Consider the following 22,201-nt stretch of genomic DNA (forward strand, 5'->3'; position numbering starts at 1 on the left):
TACAAGTAGACTGATGTGTTGCATGCTTTGACACACAAGTGCATGGGTAGGCATTGATCATGCAACATTGCCCTTGCTCCTCCCACAATGCTACGATTCTCTCTTAGTCGCCCCATTCTTCTATGGGATGTGGGGTGATGTCAAATCTCATCAAATGCCTTCTTTTACACATCCATTGCATACATCTTACTGCTCAAGTGCTCCTTTGGGGCACCTTGTGGTTATCTACTGCATCATATTCAAAGCACCATGATGCAAATAACAAAGTCTTCTATGCGAAATTTCACCGCATCACGACTTTTCACCTTCTCCACCTTTGTGCCCAATGTAGCACAATCCTCCACATCTATCTTGTATAGGTTCTTCACATGAACCCTGATCTGCTTCACCTATCCCGTGACTATGTGTTTCAAGATTCATCTCCTTTGTTGAAGATCACATCATAACCATGTTCTTCCCAAATTGCAATAGAGATGATATTTTTCTTACGCTTGGAATGAACATGACATCCTTGAACCTAAGGGGGGAGCTTGAATCCCTCTCAAAGGTTTTTTTACCAATCTTGATCGCGCTATACCTTCTGTCATCCACCATCTCAATGTGCTAATGAAAAGCTTTCTCCTCTAGGCCACTAAAAAAACATCTACTATCCATCACATGGAATGATGAACTTGAATCGAAAGCTTCACCTACTTCTCCTCTTGAGGTTTCCTTGCTTTCCTTCTTGTGTGGACACTTTGTGGCATAGTGCTTGAATTCACAACAATGGAAGAATTTATTTTTTAGAAAATATTTCTTCTTTCCCCTTTGACTGGATTCTGGTTTGGATTGGGATTTCTTCCCTTTTCCCTTCTTTGCCTTTCTAGCTACTGCAATTCTTCTTCATCCTCTCCATTGGATGGAATCCCATCTCTAGTATTCGGCCTTATTTCCTCCTGTACCAAATTGAACCATAAGTGCTCCCAACTTGGTAGTTTCTCCTTCCCATTTACTGAATCTTAATAGTTATGCCAACCCTTCGGAAGGCCTAGAAGGGATAAGGTTACCAAGTCTTCTTTGGGAAATTAACACCGACCCCACAAAGTTCAACACTACACTATGTAAACTTCCTCAAACACTGCGGAATTGTGTCATTCTTTTACATCTTAATACTTCAAAGTTCATCCTTGAGCGTCAACTTCTTGTCGTCACTACTATTCTTGAAAAACTCTATCATTGTGTTCCACACTGCAAACAAAGTTTCTTTGCCATAGAGATTCGAGATAATATGATCATGTACTTCCTCCAATATTTTTATCCTCACTTTAGCTACATCTTTCTTCCAATAAGAAAGGTTCTAGGCATCAAATGCTTGAGGTTTTGCATCATCTAGCAATCCATTATCGTCCAATATTGCATCCATGCAATCCTTCCATGAAAAAAAATTAGAGATTCCTCCCAAAGAATACTCTAGCCTTAGCCTAGTGAAGGTCATCTTCTCATCTCTGAAGAAGATGACATCGAACAATACGATTATATTTAATTTTACGTCTATGAGATTTCATCCTTGCAAATTGACTTCTACTTAACATATTACATGGTAAAATTATTGGATATAAGATTCTACTAGAGTATCAATATTTTTATCCTCACCTTAGCTACATTTTTCTTCCACTAAGCAAGGTTCTAGGCTTCAAATGCTTAATTTTTGCATCATCTGTCTTACTGTATTCTAGCAATCCATTATCATACAATATTGCATCCATGCAATCCTTCCATGATAACAAATTAGAGATGGCATCTAACAATAATATTATATTTAATTTGACATCTATGAGATTGCATCCTTGCAAACTAACTTCTACTTAACATATTACATGGTAATATTATTAGATATAAGATTCTACTAGAGTATCAACATCCTAGATCTTAGTATATTATAAGGAACAATAACCCTTCCATCCCAATAAAGAAAAAGATTAAACAAATTTCAAATGTCAAAGGAAAAACAAAAACCTTATATTTGTAACATTCTAAAATCGGCCAGAAAATGAATTTCAAAACATTCCTTCTAGTAAAAATTTTTTATAGTTATCAACTTATTTTTACTCTACCAGAAGATGAATTTCAAAACATTCCTTTTAGTAAAAAAATTCTATATTTATCTTATTCTTTAGAACAAGATATGGTTATTTTATTCTTTATAGAACAACATATAGTTATTTTATTCTTCATAAAAACTTATTTTTACTGTGCATGGAACATAATATTTTATTACAACAACTTATTTTTACTGTGTATAGATAATCTTGTTTAGAGGATTTTCAATTAAGTATATTTCTCAAGGCTTTCCACAATAATCTATTATCCTAACTACAAGGAAAAAATGTTAAACTTAGAGAGTTAAATCCATTGTCATTTGAACCCTTGTATAACCTCTCTCACATAAAACTTTATAATGAATCTCTGAACTAACAGAGAGGTGAACAAATTTGTTAATTGTTTCCATCATAATCTTTTCTAAACATGTAACAGTAGTTCTTCCTGAAAAAGGGTGTTACATTCTTCAAAATAAAGACTGAAAAAGGGTGTTACATTCTTCAAAATAAAGACGAAGAATGCCAGTTACCAAACTGTTATGTTCCTTCTAGAATCAACATAGTTTTTCATTGATAAAATAAGAAGTTTATCCAGAATAACAAGCATCCCTCCACAACATTTTGGGTTAAGCACCTTAAAGTTATATAGCCTATTTTATATATATCTAAAGGAATACCATAGTATTGAAGTATTCATTTACAAAACATTTTTAATGGCTCGTAGTCATTAACTTAAGCTGCACACTCAATCACGTGTGTCATTCCATGGATCATCCATAAACAAGCCATTTTCTTTTTCAATGATAGAAGTAGTGTCACCTATGAATAGCAAGTTTTACATTAGAGTCTGAACTTGCAACATGTACTGTGGAAGTATGTTCAAATATTTAACATCTGAGATATATTAAGAAATGCAATTTAAGGGTTTGACATGCATGCATACTATTACTAAATGCATCTAGAAGTGTAGTGGTTACATGGTAAAGTCATGATTTAGTAGTGCAATAGCTGAATTATATTGGACATCCACATGCAACTTGGAAAGCACTGCACTTTCATACATGAGTGCAACTGAAATTGATTGAAATTAGATTACTTTGTTAGTTTTTCAATTGCTCTCTCTTTCTGTACCTCCGCCGTTTTCTCATATTCAGATCATTCTTTCCATGCTTATCCATCACAAACTTTACATAAAATTTCCCCAATGTCATTTTTCCATGGTATGATAATGTCAACATACCTCTTTCCTTCTCTTCTATTTTACTCTAATTCCACTGTTTCTTGTTTGAAGTGTTCTGCAACATTGCCGGACTACAGTGTCTTTCCAATATCGTTGAAGATATTCTAACTAATCTCTAATTCATGATTATCCGTAATCCTGGTCTGGTATAACTTAACTCACATAAATGCTTTCTGTGAGATAGTTGGGAGGTGAATATTGCTAAACGCTCACGTCAAGCTTTTTTATCCTGTAGCTATATTTTTTAAGAGGCATAGATTCCTCAAATAAATATTTCTTGCTCAATTGAAATTTAAGGTATATTGGCATTACAAACTCATGAAAATCACCAAACTGTTCTCATCTATCTACTATCAGTAGAATTTTTCATTGATATAATAAGTTTACCCAGGGTGGAAAATATCCAAAACAAAGAATTGTGGTATGGAGAGGTAACAGCATTCTTCCACAACATTTTATGTTAAACACTCTGAAGTTGCATTGCCTTTAGATATCTATAAATATTCATTTTCAAAACATTTATAGTCGCTTACATTCATCTTCAACTTAAGCTGACTGTAATTAATAAAAATTAGAGCCCTGCCAGGCTGCCTTGTATATTGCATCACCTTACAAAAATTACACAACAGAAACACTACCAAAATAGAAACAACATTACAAATGGCAATACCTAACGTTAGAAAAGGAAAGCCCCCAGGAAAATACTACAAAATTAATCCTCATATTGACCTCCCACTGGCAAAAAAATTTGTGGGCCACAAAACAACGAAAAATAGAGGCTTTACAATTCATTCCCGGATTATCGGATCTTGCAGCACGCCATTGACCTTTATGTGTCAAGCTCAATCACATGAACACCTCCATCGGTCAATCCTACGGCAATCTGATTGGGTACATGAGGATTTGCAGCGATTACAAGTGGATAGATATCTCCACTGCACATAAGCAAAAGAAACAACATTTTCATTTAGTGGAATCCAATTGCAACAGCCAGACTATTTCATTTAAACAATCTTAGCATGAAGACTACCATAATCCTTCTCTTTGCAGGATGAACCATGAAACACCTTACCTGCCCATGTCTGGTATAAATGCAGAAGGAGCAATACGGCAACGTGGCCTTAGGACTTCAGCATCAAATACACCAATAGAACCATCAAAAAAACTAGCATAGACTAGTAGACCATTTACAAGCTACTAGTCTAGCATTTTTACAAGCTTAACTCCATCTGCATTAGCTAAGATCTTGATCCCACTATCACGTGTTGTTACAGCCAACAGTGAACCATCTTTATTGAAACAGAGACAAGGTCTCTCCTGCAGAAGGCCAGAGGACTGAATCAATTTAATACTCAATCGTAATAAGAAAACATCAACGATGTCAATTGGGTGAGTTCAACTGGCTGAGAGTAATCCAACTTTCTAAAATACTAGCTCTCATCCTAAGCCAACTATTGATAGCTGACCTAGTTCACCCTCATTACCATCTGTGGAATGAGGGGGAGTACCAAGTGGATTTCCATGGGAAATGCATTAAGTGCAGAATCCAAAAAGAAGGAAATTCAAGTAATGTAAACTCTATCACACATCCAGATCTAAATTTCTTAATGATAGCTGCCATGGTAAATGTATCCTTTTACCTGCAAGCCACCCTCAGCATCGGTTGTTAACAAGATATTGATGTTATCCATATCCCAAAACTTAATTTGACATTCATCTCCAGCTGCAAGGAACCTAGTTTTTGTTGTAGCAAACTTCACCACCTCTGAGGACTGCTTTTCAAAACCAAAATACCTTCGCTTGATTACTCCACTTTCTTGCAACTCAACTAAGTATGACTCTCCTTTGTTTGTACCACATGTGAAAAACCTAATACCAAAGAAGATAAACGAATTAAAAAATACCCTGAAATAAGTGCTCTTGATAAAGCAGGATAAAGTACTTTCTGGTGAACTATTATCCTTATTATGCATTCAAACTTCCCAATATATACCCATAAAGTAGAAAAATGTGTTATACCGTGATCCATCAGCACTATAAGCCATTGCAGTACACCCATGGCCGGGAGTATCATAGTCAATTTTACATGTTGGATGATCATACAACCAGGCTTTAATTTTCCCATTTACATCTATAGATAAAATGAACTGCAATTATTCACAGAATATTATCAGACATGGGAGAAAATTTCAACAGTAATAGGAATTATATAGAAAAAGGAATTTGCTAGTAATCCTCACACTACATAAATGATATATTCCTGTTAAAGTAGCAGAAAGACTTCTAGAAATCAAGTACCTGGACATTCACTTTATATTGAGGACAGACAGAATAGACAGGTGCTTCATGACCTTCAAATGTGTATTGTTTGCAGCCTGTTTCTGCATCCCATACCTGCACAATGGAAGGGTTCAGCTAACAAATGATCATAATGGTAAACATCCATGATAGTAAAATTAGTTCAAATTTGCAAGCTTTTGTAGCACTGACTGATCATAATTGGGAATCCAAACATTTATGAATTCAACCAGAAGGTACTAAATTTACCTTAATGGTCTTATCATCCCCACAACTGATAAGGCACAGCTTTCCTTGAAGGTGCACAAAGGCAATGTCATTCACACTACCAATATGTGCATTAATCTGCAATGTTGCATTACCATTGTCACTTATAACCATGTTTCCAAAAAGGAAACCACAACAAAATGTAACCTATTTTTGACCTAGAATACGAACCTCAAGGTGTTGCCTCAACTCGCAAGTCGCATTATAGCAATACATGTGAACTAGATGCTGAGAAAGTGCCACTCCTGCATGCTAGGTTATATCAATGAACGGTTCCTATTACCTACCATATAGTCTTTGATATGGTAAAAGTAGCTTTATCAAAGACAAATATAAAGACCTAAAATTTAAACAATAAAAGAAATGTAAATACCAATCAATGCTCCATCTGGGCTCCAAATACACCGCTTCACTGGCACAACTGATTCATTTGAAATATTGGCCTGAACATAACAGGAAATAAGTGTGAGTCATCCAAAACTCTATACCGCTAATAATCACATCATAGGAAAGAACTACTGCTGTGAATAGTTAAGTATAAAAAGTATTTCTTCACCAAAATCACTTAGCACTAAAACACAATGTGATATCTACACCTGCACAGACAATATGCGACTCGAGTTATCCCAATCTTTGAATGACTTCTGAGTTAACTTTTCACTTGATCCCACTTCCCAAACTGCAATGTCACCAACATCGGTTCCAACTGCAAAATGTTCATCCGGTTGAGAGTAGGTTTAAGTCATATCATGATTAGAGTGCATTTAAAATAAGACTTTACATGAAAATTTGTGTTTCGGAGCCTAATGAAATTGAAATGGCAGATTACCTAATAAGACTGTCTGCTGCTGAGGATGAAAATCCATGCTAACCACATTTGAACCTTGGTTGAGGTTTCTCACAACTATTTTAGGAAGATCATTTTCCGAGGGCTTCTCTTTAGGATGAGTTGGTCCTAAATTCCAGGTCTGCAGAGAATGGGACCAAAATGCAATCGAAATTGTTAAAAAGGGAACAAAATACAATCAAAATTTTGAAGTGGGACCAAAATTTCCAAAACACTTGAAGAATTTTGAACACTAGAAAACCTCCATCAAAATTCAGGAGCACAAAATCTAATAGAAACGATGTTACATGCCTCATCAACCTGACCAGAGCCAGGCCGTTCTATCACATGTTTGGAATTAGTTAACTGAAAAAGAAATCCACCATTGCAAGCTGGGGGAGTTCTAGGTCGTTGCAGCGAAGCACCTGAGGTCATTAAGAACAAACCATTAAAATCAAAAATCTTTATCGTTCACTTTTGAAATATACTATTCAGATTAAATTATTAAGATGTAGGGTTGTTCTTGCATCTATGCTTCAATTCTAAACCTGCAAGCATACATGGCCCTTTTTTACAAGGAATAATATAGATTATTAGACCTACAGAATATCAACTATCTAACCTGCATTTACAGGTGGAAAGGGAGATGCTGCACCAAAAGCTACTGGAGCATGTTGTACAGGAGTGCTAGGATTTGCCAACCATCCTGCAGGACTACGAGCAACAGGACCAACTTGAGGTTGAAATCGCTGCAACCAATCAGATTAAAAGTTTATTCAAACAGTGCTAGATATAGATTTAGATCAATAATTCACTAATGCACATTCATAAAAGGGGGAAAACGTGAAGAGGATATTCATGATACTAATCAAATTGGTGACTCACAGCTGGCATTTTTTGAATCGACCCAATGAGATGATTATTTACTGGAGATGGAGTTAGAGCTCCATTTGAAGCTGCACAGGTGTGATCAGCAAACAATGTTCTGACATCGGGAGTAGGTTGAGGGTTTTTGCAAAGCGTGAGATTATTATTTACTAGAGATGGAGTTAGAGCTCCATTTGAAGGTGCACAGGTGTGATCAGTAAACAATGTTCTGACATCCGGAATAGGTTGAGGGTTTTTGCAAAGCTTATGCTGCAAATTAAGACTGAACAAAAGCACATGCACATAGAAATGTATCAGATTGTTGTTAGAAATTATAACAGAAATATAACAGAATCAAGGTGAAATTTTCCTCCCAAATGTCAACAAATAATTATAAAATCCAGAAGTGGGTTTAGATGCTGCAACAGTTGACAGCATGTCTATACAGCTACCATCATGCTTGTTGAGAAACTACACATTATATATATCTTGTAGAGAAATTCTCAAACTGAATCAAAAGGTCTTAATAATTAAATGAGGGGAGAGGCAGAACCTTTGATTGATGAGGGCCCTAAGCCTGCAAGCTTTAATGCTGGGAAAAGTCAACTTGTTGCAGATTAAAGGGTTGGATTGTACAATTGAACTAATCTCTCGAAACATAGCAATTCGTTGAGACTGTGTATCCCTGTACTGTTTAAGCTGTTCGTTTTCCCTACAAGTAGAATCAGAAGTTTAGGTTAGACTTTACCTAGAGAAGAAAATATTCAAGCAGGCAGTAAAATATAAACAGTAAAACAAACATCACCTGAAGTCTTCCAATGTAATCAGTTCTGTTATCTCTCTGTAGACTTCTTTAGAGATATTTCTGAACACTTTAAGGTCATTGTTAAGTATGTGCATAGCTGTGAACCGATCTTTCCTGGAAAATGAGAATTGTTTACCGTGTCAGTGTCTACAGATACAGAAAAACAAGTAGCCTTGCAAACAAAAACAGCTTGGCATTGACAAACCTGGGAGAAGATAAGGATTAAGAGAATACTCAACATCTCCACAAAATATAATTGACCGTGAAATTAATAACTTATTATTAACCCAGTATTAACAAAGGTGAAACAATAGAAAATTCAATATTAACAAAGAAATTACCCCCACAAACATGAAATAGATTAGTTTTGTCAAAATGAGATTAGCTTAAGTGGTTGGGTGGTTGGCTAGAATAGTTGCTAACCTCCCAACCAGGTTCAACACTTTAGCTACCTCTGTAATAAAGTAACTAGTTACCTCTGTAATAAAGTAACTAGTTTCTCAAAATGAGGTTAGCTTCCGTGGTTGGGTAAAATAGTAAAGATATGGTTGGATAAAATAGTTGTTAACATTTCATAGTTGTTAACATTTCAACTAGATTCAACACCACTTTAAATAGCTTGGTAATAAAGTAACTATGTTGCACTCTTAAGTATAATAGCTTGGTAATAAAGTAACTATGTTGCACTCTTAAGTGAGTTTATACTGAGGGCTAGCTTAGTACTAGCAACCTCTCTCTTAGCCTTTCAGCTCAGAAATTAATGAGATCAGAAATTAATCCGATTGTGGATCTACTAAACACCCATTTGAAAGAACTTTATAAAAGCATTGAAAAACACCAAGATCTTATAAATAAGAAAAACATTGACAGACTAAGAACCATGTAGAGAAAGAGCCCAACTCCAGATATTACTCTGAATCACCTAACAAAATCACACCATTCATTTAACATATTTGCATTTAATATAGAGACTCCAACAGACAAACAGCCCAACCTCTCAGATTCAAATGATTACTGTTGATACCAAAATAGATTCATATTCACAGATATAAGTTAAGGAAGAAAGCTAATACCCCAAAATTCCTAAACCCTAGGCACAAAGTTAAAACCCAGAATTCCTAAAACCTAGAGACAGAGAAATTAATCATTTAAAATATAACAAGAATGAGAATTCATTAGCTGAATGAGAATTCATTACCTGCTTCTACAATATTTGAAGAATGGTAACACACAATATTCTGTTCATTTTCAATGCATGTAATCAAATAGATAAAACATCTTCTAAGATCATAAAATTTTCAAGCAAAAACCCCAACTAGACAACGACATTAACAAACATAACAGAAAAATAAATCTAACAAAATTATAAAAAACTAAATAAACTGATCTACCTACATTGACAAGCCTAGAATGATGTTATTTAACTATTACATATTTCAGAATATTTGGGGGGAATCCAGTGAAACATACATGGATCCATAGATCCAGCAGATATAGATTCAGCACTTTGAAATACCCAGTGCACGGGGCTTGTACATGGATCCATAGATCCAGCAGATATAGATTCAGCAATTTGAAATACCCAGTGCACGGGGCTTGTAGAGAATCATTGTACTAGGATGGTGGGGAATCACAAACTCAATGACATACATGATCCAGCAGATATGGATTCAGCATAGTGCACTAAGATGGTGAAGATCCGGCAGATATGGATTCAGCATAGTACACTCAGATGGTGAAAATTAGTGCAGTAGGATGGTGGAGAATTCAAAACTCAATAGTGTGATTCCAACAAATTCGAAACAAATTAATAGGAAAAACTTATAAGAGATAGACTAAGAGAGACCAAACGTCAGAAACTCTATAATACCGCGTTATGAAATACCCATAAATGCAATAAATCTAACATTCATGGTCACTGTAAGCGAGGAAAAAGCAAAGAGAGTCCATACCTGTCCAGTGCTTCTAGATATTTCTGCTTCCTTATCTCAAAGAATATCTTAGTAGAATGCTTGTTGTCCTCTACTTTAATAAAGCCCAACAAGTATCTCTCGGCCTCATCGAATTTTCCGGTAAGCACAAGCTCTTGAAGGTAATCCAGGTTGAAGTAAAGCCCGGATTCTTTCTCCAACCTGCGCTCATGCATACCAGCAGAACCAAAAATCAGGTCATTATTCACACACCACATACGCAAAAAACCATTGAGAAAAGATAATTCAAGGGCCGGGTTTGGAAACATACATGTGGGCAGCTTCTGTGTGCTTCTCTTCATTGAGAAACTGTAATATCAGGAACACCAGGTCGTTGTTCAAAGACATTGTGCCGAAAGCCTTACACCAACAAATAATGCAACTCCACCCAAGGGCTGAAGTACCTGCTACAACAGAAAACACAAATCTTTGGTGATGGGTGTATAGCAATTAGAGCGAGAATGACCAAGGTGGCCGAACGTTGAATTCTCAATTCCAATTCAAAACAACTAAAATCGCAGTGAAAGAAAAAGTGGGGTGGTGGTGAGATCGCCCAGCTGCCCAACTTATATAGCGAGAGTGCACGCTTATCACTACAAACGGAGCGTAAAACCTGCAACACGTAATCTCACCACAAAGTGCTCCATAAATGCGTGGGCCTTGCCCGATGATAAATAATTAATTATAAAAAATGAGAATGTATTTATCTTATCATTAAGTCGTTCGACTTATTAGAGTTGGTATGGTATTACGTGTCAATGTTAGACGGAGTAGTTTTGTAAATTTGGCTTGAACTGGTCGGAAAAGTACACGCCGACAAATAAACCTCGGAGGTTTTTTTTTGGCATTTCGAAAAGCGTGTGGCCACTGGGATTTCTTCGAAACTCTCTTAAATTTGTTTGATTTAGTCTTTAGGTTTTTTCAGTTTTACGAGGTTGAAGGTCATGGAGAGAGGCAAATTATAGAAAGTAATATCTGGCATCTAGGTTGTGGAGTGAGTTCGTTATTAAATGCTATATGCTATTTTTCTGGATTGTTGCATTGTAGTGTAAAATATTTTACTAAATATTTTATTTTATTTGGAAGGAGGTAATTTAAGAGATATTTTTATTGGATTTTATTATGGGTCAATATTATATATCTAAAAAATATAATTTATTTTACAATCAAAATATTTTATAACTATATGACAAGATTCCTAACGATGGATATTCACCCTCAATTTACCATGAATATTATTAATTTGTAAATAGGCTTTGTTACAATATCATGGGCAAATACCACGGCTTGTCAATACCACATGCTAAAAAAACATACCATATTTCACAATCAAAATATTTTATAACAATATGATAAGATTTCCGAGCTTAGACTTCTCTGATCCATAATGTTTAGAGTTAACTATTCCTTATTCTCATTCTGCCATTTTGCTACTCAGAAGATTCCGAGCATTTTCAGTCTACCAATAGTATTGTTTCCTATTTCGAAATTCTTCGTGCATTGTCTGAGGTGACCTCGTGTCGTCTTCCACGCATTTTCAGTCTACCAATAGTATTGTTTCCTATTTCGAAATTCTTCGTGCATTGTCTGAGGTGACCTCGTGTCGTCTTCCACCCTGCAACGATGTTTCTTCTTCTCTCCAGTTCGAGAAGACCGATTCTCGAAACCCTGTTGATCCTCTCCCTGATGCTTGCCCATCTCGTTACTGCCCAGCGTCAAGCTCATTGTTAGCTCCCATTCCCAGTGGCTTATCAACAAGTCCGAATGATCCACCTGCGGTTTCACTTTCTATTTGCCACAGGTCTCCTTCAACACCTCGGTCTAGTTTCTACTGCATCCCTTCGTCTGGGACCTCAACCCCGTCATCCCTCAACGCAATGCTTAACCCATACTCCCCCTCCAATCCCAGAACCCCTTTCCCCAACCTCCTTCGCACCGCTCAGATGTGTGCATACACCTCATCACTTGATTCCCCTTCTCCAGTCTTGTCCCATCCCTGCGCTTAAACCTCATCCCTCGATTCCCCCACTCCGATCTTGGCCCATCCCTCCTCTTCTAATTTCGCAACCACCCCCCCCCCCCCCCCCCAAGCTTGATATGTTCCCCTCCCTCTTCTTTGAACCAATGTAAATTTTCATCCCCCTCCTATAATGCTCTACCCCCTCTTAATCTTTCTTTGTATAAGAAAAATAAAAATTTTAATAATTTGGTTTCTCACTCTCCTAATTTTAATAAAAAAAAAATTAATCTTTCTAGCAAGGAATTTGACTCTTCTACCATTCGTCTTTTGGAGAAGGGTCTTAATATCGCTGTCACTCCCAAGAAGATTCCTCTTGAAGATATTATCTACAATATTGAATTTGGGATTAAGGGCTTCCACGATAACATTAAAGAATCTATTAGGCAAGATCGCATTATGATTCTTAAGAAAGCCAAGCCACATAAGAGAAACCTGTCTAAGCAAGAGTTTCAAGCCCTTAAAGCCCTAAGCAATGACCCTGATGTCGTTGATCTTAAAGCCAATAAAGGTGGTGGTGTTGTGATTCTTAATAAAACTCGCTACGAGAGTAAAATGTTAGATCACGTCCTCAATAGTGGTAGTTATCGAAAATTAAATAAAAACCCTATTAAAAAATCTCTAATGAGGTTGCTCGTGCTATAAATTCAAGTAATATCCCTAGCCCCCTAAAGAAAAAACTTATTGTTAACAACCCCCTCACCCCTAGGATTTATGGGCTTCCCAAAGTACACAAAGATGGGATTCCCCTCTGACCTATTGTCAATACAATAGGAGGACCTACATATTTTCTTGCTAAGTTCTTAGCTTCAAAATTGAGGCCCCTTGTTGGCCATACTGAGTCCTTTGTTAAAGACTCAACCTCTTTTGTTAAAGAGCTTAAGGATAGTAATATTGACCCTGCTGGTTTTCTAGTGAGCTTTGATGTTGTCTTTCTATATACTAATATTCCCATTAATAAGGCTATGGAAGTTATTAATTGCATCACCGATCCTGATACTGCTAAGTTGGTAGGTCTCTGCCTTACCTCTACTTTCTTTATTTTCCAAGGAGAATCCTATGATAAAATGTGTGGAGTAACTATGGGGTCTCCCCTCTCTCCCATGCTCGCGAACTTGTTCATGGAAGACTTTGAAACTAAAGCCCTTGCCTCTACCCCCCTTCGCCCTAAAATTTTGAAGAGGTTTGTCGATGATACCTTCGTTGATTGGAAGTATGGGCGTGACTCCCTGGATTCTTCTCTTTCTCATCTTAATAATCAATCTGAATCTATTAAGTTTATTATGGAAACTGAGGTCAATGGTAGTCTTCCCTTCCTTAATGGTCTTATCTCTAAGAAAGGAGATGGTACCTTTTCTCCCCAGGTTTATCGTAAAAAAACGCGCACTGAACAATACCTTCATGCAAGCTCCCATTACTATCCTCCTCAAAAATTTGGTGTTCTCAACACCCTAGCCACTAGAGCTCTTATGATTTCTGATGAAAGTCACTTTGAAAGTGAAAAATCCCATATTCTTTTTTTTTTTAGGATAATGACTATAATAGACTCCTTGGGCTCTAAGCTTTTCGAAAAGCTTTCCTCGGACCTAAGCCAAAAAAGGATCCTCTTGATTTGGCTAATTGCGTTCATCTTCTGTTCATTCTCGGAACCACTAATAAGATCGCCCACATTCTGAATAAGAATAAGGTGCATACTTCCTTCAAGCCCCTCAACACTATCTAGAGCTCCCTCAGGTCAGTTAGGGATCATGTTGACCCCAAAGATATGAAAGGTGTCTACTTAGTCCCTTGCTCATGCAGAACACCCTATATTGAAGAAACAGGTCGTTCCATCAAGTAGAGGATTCAAGAGCATGCGGAAGATATTAGACATAATAGGTCCCACTCGTCTACCTTAGCTGAACATGCGTCTAATACTAATCACCACATATGTATTGAGGATTGCCGGGTTTTAGCCAAAATTGATCACTTCCATCATAGGAAGTTCAGAGAGGCGTTAGAAATTGAGAAGCATGGTAACAATCTGAATAGGGATGAAGGTTGGAAAATTAGCAGCAACTGGATCTATGCTCTCCATTCCTAGTTTTTATATATTCCTTGAAATTTCTTCGTTTATCTGGATTTTGATTTTTCCTTCGGAACGTATATATATCTATATATCTATTTTTTTTCTAAGTAATATTGATCTATTAATATTATACAAAAAGGTTACAGAGAGACCTGATTTCAGATATGTTAAGCATCAGTTATCATCACAAAATGAAGCTATTTGTAATGGATTGCCCCAACAGAAGGCAAACCAGTCCAAGAAGCTTTTAAAGACTGCCCCAACAGAGGGGGAAACCAGCCATTGAACCAAAACAGTTGTTTCAAAGTATACCTTGGTTTTCCAAAATGAACAAAGAGGAATGCAAAGCTTGAACCAGAAAGACAAGGACATATCCAAGAAACAGAGTGACATTCCACCTAGCAGAGAGTTAACCAGAGAATACAAGACACTTGTCGTAGAAACAGAGCACAGCCAGACCACAACACCACGACATAGAGAAACATATCCACCTAGAAGCCAGATACCTTTGCACGAAACCAAAAAACCACAAAACAGTGAGATAAATCCACCTAGGAACCGGAGAACTTTGCCTAAGGCCACGTGTTAGGCTGGTGGTTCCTTTGGAGCTAGCTCTTCCTCAATCCGGCAGGAAAACTAATACCAATCGTCTTCCTCTTCAGACATGCCTCGACCGTGAGCAGGTGTAGCATCCACATTGCCTTTTGCATCCATCTGTTGCTTACCAGTGTCCTCAACTTCGGCTTTGCCATGCAGAGCCTTGCTGCTTTCACCTTGCTGCTTGCTGCTTAGCCCATGACAACTAGGCTCTGCCCTCTTCTGCTTGTTCCCACTACTGGACAGAGGAGATTGCATCGCAGACTCTTCCTCGAAGGAAATTGTGATGGTGGCTATGATTGTAAGCCTGTTTAAGGAACTACGGAAGCGAAATTGAGTGTTGTGAGGGGCAAAAGGAGAAGGGAGTGGGATATCCTCTATGTGGACAACATTGTCCCTCCAAACTCTACTACTTCTAGTATTTGGGTATCTGTGAGAGGGGTTAATGAGAGAGTTGGGCAACCGAGTAGTAGAGACCGAGGAATCAGAGGTGGAAATGGTAGAAACTTGCAAGCGATGAAAACTTCCACGCGAACCTCCATGCCTACTACGCATATGGTGCCTGAGGCGAGCCATGGCATAGGTGTGAGCTAAATTGACAGCGACAGAGTTGGAAGAAAGGCGAAGATGGGCGTGAGTAGGGATGGGTGAACCACAATGAAGAAAACAATGATGAGAGTGCATAAAATCGAAACCATTACCAAAATCCTGGCAAGGGAGAATGAGGCAGCGACTGCCTGTAGCAGTTCTGATACACGGTTCAGCCGCTTGAGGAGAACAGACACCATAGAGAAGGGGAGTAACAGAACGATTTGCAAGAGCCATGGTATTGAAGCGGGTGAGCTTGTTACGGTTTTCGGAGTTAATAAATGTCACCTGCAAGGGGTTTTTAATCCATCTGCGATGGGCTCTCAAGATGAAGCAGTGAGCTAGATGGCTTCTCAACCCGCCGACAGTTCGTCTAATCATTTAAATGTCGTTATTGACACATACATCCGGGTGCATTTCCTCTGCATTTGCTCTTTCCTTTTGCACTAGATCATTGAACTCCTGTAATTGATGAGTGTTGGCTATAGTACTAAGAGTTCCCACCTGGAGAGTCTTGCCACTTTCAATGCCAATGTTTGCTAGGAGGTCTACTACTTTGTTACCATTTCGATAAGTGTGCCTAATGGTAACTACGCGATGTGTGAGTAGTGTTATAGACATTTTTGTGCCTCGCAGCATGGAGCATTAAATGTCAATAATTACAGGGATCCAAAGTCCCTAAACATGTTGTTCTTACCCCTAGAGGAACAAGGTCAGCAAACCACAGCACTTCCTATCAGTTCTCCACCTGAAAACACTCAAAAACAGGCTATTTTTGGATCATGTCAGCTGCTCCACTGAGCATCTGCGCTGAATGTCAACTGCTCCTCCTTGTACCTGCGCTGAAAGTCAAATCTAATGAAGGCTACCTGCGCTGGGCGAGATTGGCCAAGTGGCACAGTCATTCTGCAAGGTGTCAACTGCCCAGGAAGCTTCCAAACTGACACTTGGTTCAAGGAATTTGCCCTATGATGAGTAAGAGGCACTTGATCTCCATGTGGAAGCAAGGATCTCCAAGTGGACTCAAGAACTGAAGTTTAACTGAAGAGAGAGAGGACACAAGGCAGCTTCATGTCAGTCTCAAGCTGACTCATCCTTTCTCCAAATCTCCTATATATAGAGCTCTCTCATGAGGTCTAGGCAGGCTGGAATTTTGTGTAAAGTAAGGAAGTGCTGTTGGTTTACAGTTAGAGCTATTGGGTGATTGCTTTTATAGAGGAGAAGAGGAGATTTCTTGCTGCTGGGGAGGTGCTGCTGGATTGGAGCCATTTATGGTTGTAACCTTCTCAGAACCTTTTTCTTCTATCAATAAAGCTTTTGATGTTCTCCTATATACTTGTATTGCAATGATGTATTGTTTTTATCTGTATATTTGATTCATTCTAATCCATGCATCAGTTATGAGTACATGTTTCTTGTAGTTTCCCTCTCTTGTTTTAGCAGGGTCTGTGTGTAGCTGGGCCGGCAAGGGAGCAAGGAGCTGGGAGCAAGAGGCAAAGAGAGAAGATAGGATCGACAAAAGCGAAAGACATCGGTTGGTCAATCTTTTCTTCCTTCTCTGTACTTTCATAAAGGAAAAATATCAAAGCTTTTCTTTCAGTTGTTGCTAAGGAACTATCACCCTTAGAGTAGGGATAGGGTCATTCCGAGTCGGATACTTTTCCCCACAACAAACTGGCGACTCCGCTAGGGATCTTGTATCTTGTTGGTTTTTTGTGTTTCTAGCTATTCATCTCATAAACAAGGAGAGCACCAAATCGAACTGCAATTGAGTCCTTCAATTGCAAAGTAGAGGGCAGCTGCTCTGGCTCAGTTTCTGAGCAAGTTTATGATTTGGAGAGCTGATCCACAAGGACTCTTGTGCTCTTTGTGATAGCTTTTCATCCTCTTGATCATCCCTTAGCTTGTACTTGACCTATAGCTTTTTATTTCAGCAAAAACAGTGAATTTTTGAGCTTTTTATGACCCGGAAACCCTTGTAAACGCAACTCTCGTGTCTCAGTGCAGGCTGCCCAAAGGCAGTCTGCATTTCAGCGCAGGTACTCCCTTCGGGAACTGCGCTGAAAGTTAGTTTGACAGACCAGAGCCTGCGCTGAACCAGTTAGCCAGTGTCTTGCTGAGGTTTCCTACTGAGTCTAGGCCCTGTTTTCACTGTTATTTTGCTGCTGATTGCTTGTCATTGTACTTGCTGTAAACCAACTGTCCTTGACATTATTCCACCTCAGTTGTATGATGAAACTGTGATTGTTCTTTCAGTATTTCTTGTTTCATTTACAGTTTCCCATTGTGAAAAACAAACAGGTATAGCTGTGGCCTCTTAGATCCTGAACTGTAAAAGTGTCTTTGTGATCTTAAGAGCTAGTTTTATTACTGTTCATGGCTGTTTGAGTTTGTTTGTTTTTCATTTTATGGTTTGAATCTATACATTTCCAGTGTCGAAACAAGTCGATCTTAAGGTGTCTTTTGATTTTGGACAAGCTTGTTTACTTTCGCTTGAAATTAGATTCAAAGTTATACAACAGTTTCCTTTTTGTCTTACATCAACATTAAGGAAAAAGAAAAGAAATATCTGCATTGTGCATGTGCATTATTGACAGTTTGCATGTTGATTTAGGAAAAAGTGCATTTAGTGTGTGTTCTATGATCTGTGTGAAAAGTTGATGTCTTTCTTTTCCCTCAGTAGATTAAGGTTTTCAAAGTTGAAAGATTGAAAAGCTTGCTTCTCATCTTAGATTGCATCTAGGAAGTTGTATATACATCTCGTGGTGATCCTTAAAGGCAAACTGCTAAGCAAGATCAACATTAAAATGAATTGAATTTACATAACAACGCATTGAAACATAACGCAAACACATAGAGGTCTAAGCTAGAGACGTGTTCCGGCGTCGTTAAACGTGATATCTTAGCGTTGAGTGGTTGGGTGATTCCTCCACGGTGAAGCAATAAGTATCAATACGGACTTGTGCTCCCGCGTACCGTCGAGTATATTGGGAGACCCCTATAGGAATAAAGCCTTTATCCTTAGGAAGCCGTGTCGGCCGCCCTACTGATCGCGATGCAGTGAACACAGCATTCACGAAGATCGACCACCCGTACCGTAAAACATATTCTGTGGTTTCGCGAAAGGTTTGGCACACCCTCTGCCTAGATCTCCAGAGCAGTTTCTTTTGGCCTTTTTCAAACTCTATAACTGAAAAAGTCCAGCCGAGCATTTGTCACTTCGGGCTCGTTAATACATCGAAGGCGACTAGAGTCATCTTTAGCTTTTTCTCGACTCTTAAAACATGAAAAAGCAAAGTTGTGTCTAATAAAGCGTCGTTATAAAATTCATTTTAAACGGAACATAATCACCTCTTATTCCCGCGTTGATCTGTAAGTTGAGAACATGGAACGCCCCAACCAAGGAAGTCCACAAGATGGAAGTCCTAGTCCCTTCTCCTCTTGGGGAGAAGTTGGTGCGCCCCATATGGCCACATTGTCACTTCCAGGACTGACAATAGGCCTGCCAGTCTGGCTGTTCTCAACCAATGTAGTTCAGGCCACCATGGTTCCTGATCAATCGAGTCAACAGTTAGATCAGTCTAGAGCTGCCCACCAGCCTTCTACTTCCAAAAACTCTTCCTCCGATCCTTCGTCTTCGCAAGGTAGAGCCGGCAAAAGCCAGCCTCCCAAGGAGAAGAAGGAAAAGAAGAAGAGAGAGAAGAAGAAGAAGGAGCCTAAGGCGACTGGGGGAAAGCAAAAGACATCTGACGAAAACCCACCCACTGCACAGACCGGGCCTAAATCGCCATGTGTCATATGTAGAGGAGACCATTTCCACAGAGATTGTCCCTGTATTCCCCGGATACTAAGGGACTGGTCCCCTCGTCTGCACAATTCGGGGGCATCAACCTCTGACAGTCAGGTTGATTACTTTCCGTCAACCAGCGAAAGTGAAGGATCAAGACAAAAAGGGGGAGTAAGATTCCCCTGTAAGTTGTGTGAAGGCAGTCATGCCATCCACCGTTGTCCCTTCTTAGACGAAGCGAAGAGAGTTTTGGAAGATTGTCCGGTTTCACCGGTAAAACTTCCTCCTGGATACAAAAAACTCGTGCCAAGTCCTTCGTTGGTTGAAAATACAGCTGGCCCGCTCAATTGGTCGGCTGAAGCGTCAGTCACTGAAAATGAACCTACTGAATCCAGACCGGACGAAAGTCCAAAGGTCAATACGGCAGTTGACCCGGTTCTACCTTCAGAAGTTTCATCTTCAAATGACACCGTCGCCGAAGAATCATCTTCAAGCGACACCCTCACTGAAGAGAATAAGGATGACACCATCCAGGTTCTTTTCATCAGCACCGACTCTGATGAGCGTCAGGGCAATGCGCCCACTCCTTTATCGCAGGAAGGAACATCATCAGGGTCATATCCGGTCGTATATTCGGTCCCACCACCAAGCAACCTGGTTGTATCCTTTGATTGGAATCAACTAGGCAGACCCCGGTTACCAGCCAGTATACCGTTCAGAATCATTGTCCAGATCTATAGAATGATTATGGCTGGTACTATCATTGATGAAGGGGCGTCTGTGAGTATCCTTTCCTCTGTTGCTTGGAAAGCACTGGGTTCCCCGACGCTTTTACCTGAGTTAAGAAATCTCTCGGGTTTTGATAAAGGAACCAGTCGACCATTAGGGATCCTCCCCAATGTGCCTGTTACATTGAAAGGGAAGACCGTTAATTTGAACGTGATGGTCGTCCAAGGACCCTTGGATTATAACCTACTCCTTGGACGTGACTATATTTATTGCATGGGAGCGATAGTCTCCTCACTCTTTAGAGTAATGTGTTTTCCACACGAAGGAAGGGTGGTCAAGCTCGTAGACCAACTTTCATTTCCGGGATCTCGCATCGCAAATAGTCAAATACCAATCCTAAATGGTCTGTTCACTCAAGATATGCCTCCACCCCCAGTCCTCCTTCCCGATGAGTGCGAGTGATTCGGAGAGAGGGACTGGAACCCAGGGGGCATGCACCCTGGTCTGCTTTGGGCAGAAGAAACCCTGGGTATAAGGTAGAATTTCCGCAGAAGAATATGACTAGTTCGTACCCCGTCCGTGGATGGAAGAGGGGTTGTTCTAGAACAGGATTCTTTTGTTAAAGTTATGTGTTTGACAAGGGAGTCATTCACCTTTGTCTAAAGAAGTGGGCAATGCCCAAGTAGGAATTCCCTTATTGCAACAAGCAGTAACCATCTTTGGGGAAAAGCAAGCCTCACCCATTAAAACAAATGTTTTGAAGGATAAGTAGGGGCAGCCTCCAAAGAAAGAGATTTTATTGTTGGGACAGAGGGTAACCATCTTTGAGTAACCTAATGATAGACATCGCCAAAGAAAGAAGATTGATTTGCGGCAGCAAATAGAACCGTCTTTGGATAATAAGAAAGAGGCAAGCCTCCCTGAGGAGGGGCAGCCTCGAAATTCTATCCTATACCTGGGGGCATGCAAACTTTTGGAATGTGAGCGAGGGACGACTATTTATTTTTTTTAATTTTTAGGTCCTCCCTTTAAACCTGTAGGTCTAACCCTTTAAACTCGTAGGATTAGCCGATTCCAACCTTGCATGAAGAAAGTCTGTGAGGCAAAAGAAAACTTGCCAAATCTGGAGCATAACTTCGTGAGATAAAGCTCCTTAAAAAATAGCTATCTCACAGGAGGCATTCTTGTTTTATGACTGGTATATCGAGCTGTTTTAGCACATAGTTCATGCTCGTTAAAAAATAAACGCAAGATCCGAGCAGTTTTAACGCGGTCTTCATGCTCGTTAAAAAATAAATAAAAGCAGTGAGCAATGTTCCCTCCAGAGTTTAAGCTCATTTTTATCTAAAAAAATAACCTATCCCGGTAAATGACCTTTTGAGACCGTAAATTCATCAGCCATAAAAGCCTTGGTCGTGTTTGTGCACCGTCACCTCCACTTTTCATTTGGCCGATCATTCACTTCCATTTGTGTGTTTACCCATTTTGAGGAACATCTGCGAAGAGTGATTTCACTTAGCCATCCTTGTGACACTGGCGTGATTGGAAAATTCCAACTTGTACCTGGAATCAGTTGCTATCCCTGTTTATCACTCGTTCCTCAAAAGACGAGTCATCTTTGAGCTCTTTTCTGACTCGTAAAATATGAAAAGTTTGCCGAGTTTTGGCCTTCCAGCTCGTTAAAGGGACCGGAAGAGCTATCCCTCATTTAAACTTTAATCTTTTTGGACCTGAGGGATTATTACACAAAAAGATCGAGCGCTTGTCTTGTTCGGCTCGTTAAAAGTACCGAACACCCATCCCTTCTGTATTGTTTTATACTTTTTCGGACTTAAAGGATTAGATGACGAAAAAGGAATTGTGGAGTTAACTTTCTGTACCTTTTCAGACTCTCTAAAAATGAAAAGGACCGAGTTTTCCTTGTCGTTAGACTCGTTAAAAATGATTAAATAGTGACAAACTTGTCTTTAGACGAGAACGAGTTTCCCTATCGCTAAGCTCATTAAATCATAGCGATGGGCTTGCCCGAAGGGCAGGTTATAGAACAAGCATATGTTATCCTCC

The 22,201-nt window shown here is 39.1% G+C and overlaps 1 protein-coding gene across 1 annotated transcript; it reads right to left on the reverse strand.

Annotated features, from left to right (window-relative positions):
• Positions 1–4,147: 4,147 nt before the first annotated feature.
• LOC149149000 (protein TOPLESS-RELATED PROTEIN 2-like) lies at positions 4,148–10,699 on the reverse strand. Its single transcript, XM_089442350.1, has 18 exons — positions 10,623–10,699; positions 10,334–10,513; positions 8,382–8,495; positions 8,213–8,288; positions 7,595–7,846; positions 7,332–7,458; positions 7,031–7,134; positions 6,713–6,851; positions 6,480–6,589; positions 6,257–6,326; positions 6,055–6,128; positions 5,866–5,961; positions 5,617–5,712; positions 5,338–5,465; positions 4,959–5,187; positions 4,581–4,635; positions 4,391–4,445; positions 4,148–4,253 (listed from the first exon to the last, which is right to left on the reverse strand). Exons 1-18 carry the CDS (start codon positions 10,697–10,699, stop codon positions 4,148–4,150), a joined length of 2,088 nt encoding a protein of 695 aa, XP_089298476.1.
• Positions 10,700–22,201: the final 11,502 nt, after the last annotated feature.

Source organism: Pinus tabuliformis, chromosome 9 (genome assembly GCF_031772625.1).
Source record: "Pinus tabuliformis cultivar Carrire ecotype Pingquan chromosome 9, CPIR1, whole genome shotgun sequence".
Taxonomy (NCBI): domain Eukaryota; kingdom Viridiplantae; phylum Streptophyta; class Pinopsida; order Pinales; family Pinaceae; genus Pinus; species Pinus tabuliformis.

Excerpts from the sequence above, each read along its gene's own strand:
- LOC149149000 (XM_089442350.1), bottom strand. The coding sequence starts at position 10,699 with ATGTCTTTGAACAACGACCTGGTGTTCCTGATATTACAGTTTCTCAAT. Across the intron at positions 5,188-5,337 it reads TATAGTGCTGATGGATCACG|GTTTTTCACATGTGGTACAA; the intron begins GTATAACACATT and ends CTTTGGTATTAG. Across the intron at positions 4,636-4,958 it reads ATGCTGAGGGTGGCTTGCAG|GAGAGACCTTGTCTCTGTTT; the intron begins GTAAAAGGATAC and ends GGCCTTCTGCAG.